The 1,921-nt window shown below is 33.8% G+C and overlaps 1 protein-coding gene across 1 annotated transcript; it reads right to left on the bottom strand.

Annotated features, from left to right (window-relative positions):
* Positions 1-255: 255 nt before the first annotated feature.
* Positions 256-1,914, bottom strand: LOC109589856 (uncharacterized). The gene is made up of 6 exons (XM_020005849.1): positions 1,796-1,914; positions 1,175-1,447; positions 1,043-1,122; positions 780-975; positions 400-732; positions 256-351 (listed from the first exon to the last, which is right to left on the bottom strand). The coding sequence occupies exons 2-6, from the start codon at positions 1,188-1,190 to the stop codon at positions 269-271; spliced, it is 708 nt and encodes a 235-aa protein (XP_019861408.1). The 5' UTR covers positions 1,191-1,447; positions 1,796-1,914; the 3' UTR covers positions 256-268.
* Between the last annotated feature and the right edge of the window lie 7 nt (positions 1,915-1,921).

Here is a 1,921-nt window from a genome sequence, read left to right as displayed (position 1 = left end):
CAGCATGCCAGTGCACTACTAGTTGTGTTAGGACCAATAATGTGCTGACTAGAAACATTACATGATGCACTTGATGAAGCAGCATTTCCTATAGCAACCATTATACCATCATTCAAAATATTGAGTATACTTCGATTTCTAGTATAAATACACCAAGATATGGCTAACATTATTATAGCCACAGGCAAAAAAGCAAGAATAGTATACACCATGTTACCTATAATAATATAAACACAGTATTCAAAGACCATCCATTTTTGATAGTGCATTAATTGTACAGTATAGCAATCTTACTGTCATTATCAGGACTTTCGACATCAATTGGTGATGGAGGCACACTTACAGAAACATCTAATGAGACAATTAAGAAAATTAAATTAAATTAATTTTTACTCTCACTTGGTGGACTATTAGTAGAGGTAGGATACACTGTGGTAGAGTGATCAGGAGAATCCAGTATGACATTGACTTGTTTAAAGTGTTCAAGAGATGGTCCATATAATGACCCATTATAAATATCAAAGGCTATCACTGTATAACTACCACTGGCTGGTAAAGATATTATTGTATTCCCTGATCCAGTTACATTAAAAGATTCATTCCTTCCGCTGACAGTGTGTGTAAATATCACATGACATCCATCAGCAGTTGATGATTCTGCATAAACACACTGTACACTAACAGATCCATTCCCTTCAGTAGATATCGTTAGATTTTGAACATGATACGTAGCTAAAAATGGAGTGAAATAAATCTAAACATTCTAATGCACAATTCACTGAAATCGAGGGCATCATTATCTACAGTACCACAATTGTTGTTTAAATCCATGACAATAGTGTTCTTTATATACGGCGGTAAATCAGTAACAGTAAAATCATCATACTCTTCTCCTAACAAACACTTGGAATGACGAACTTCACCAATTCTTCCATCAATAGAATACCTACAACTTTGTATTGCATCCTGGTTAACCTATTGCAACATAATTATTTTATCATAAACACACATACATTGTGAGTGTATTATTTTTATAGCATACTTTGATAGTTAAGGTGATGTGAAAATTCTTGCTAGTTTCATTAAATATAACACTGTAATTTTTGATATTGAAAGTAATATCTAAATTATTAAAAATATTATTATAGGCTGGTATTATTCAAGCATGACTTACTTTCAAACTTTGCCATATAAATAGTTTCATCCTTTGTTGATACATATTGTTGCACAGAGGCAACTACACTGATATTAAGCTCCAAACAACAAGAATCATATTGATTCAAGAATACACTAGTGTTAGTAGTATTGACATAGCAACTGCCATTCACTAGTACATTATATGTAGTGACAGTTCCTAGTGGTATATCATCAGAATAGAAAGAAGGAGGAGACCATGACAATAACTGATCATCATTAGACCAGTGTATGTCTTCAACTGGTGATACTCCTATTTATGGAACAATATAATTTGGAAGCATAAGGTCATAATGCTACTGTGTGTGCATTAGGCTTTGCATATGGGAGAGATCTATGTATTTTTGATATACCATTTCAAAGGCTACATGATAATAAACAATCATAAGCTTGTTTACACTTGCCACAAAACACAACACAAACAAACACAAAATTAAAATTTGGCCAATTTTGTGTTAACTTCAAAGCGTTTTTGCATCAAAAAGTCAGATCACCCATGCACTTTTGACTGTTCTATTGAATGTAAACCAGGCTTAATCTTGGCATTGCCAGGCTAAACCCCATAATAGACACATGCACATAGTGTTGACAGTACGCATACCCCTGACATGAAGTGTACTGCCAGAAGAATCTTCAACCAAAGGTGGATATGATACTGCTTGACAACTAATCTCAATCCCATCATTAACAGGTAACCCAATGATGCTAAGTACTGATGATAAGTTAC

The sequence above is a fragment of the Amphimedon queenslandica genome, unplaced genomic scaffold, assembly GCF_000090795.2.
Source record: "Amphimedon queenslandica unplaced genomic scaffold, v1.1 AMPQUscaffold_10804, whole genome shotgun sequence".
In the NCBI taxonomy this organism is placed as follows: Eukaryota; Metazoa; Porifera; class Demospongiae; order Haplosclerida; family Niphatidae; genus Amphimedon; species Amphimedon queenslandica.
The sequence above is the reverse complement of the archived record's forward strand: the minus strand, read 5'-3'. Positions and strand labels throughout refer to the sequence as shown.

Coding starts and splice junctions, on each gene's coding strand:
- LOC109589856 (XM_020005849.1), bottom strand. Junction 976..1,042: donor ACATCACCTTAACTATCAAA/GTATGCTATAAA, acceptor ATGTTGCAATAG/GTTAACCAGGATGCAATACA. Junction 733..779: donor TAATGATGCCCTCGATTTCA/GTGAATTGTGCA, acceptor CTCCATTTTTAG/CTACGTATCATGTTCAAAAT.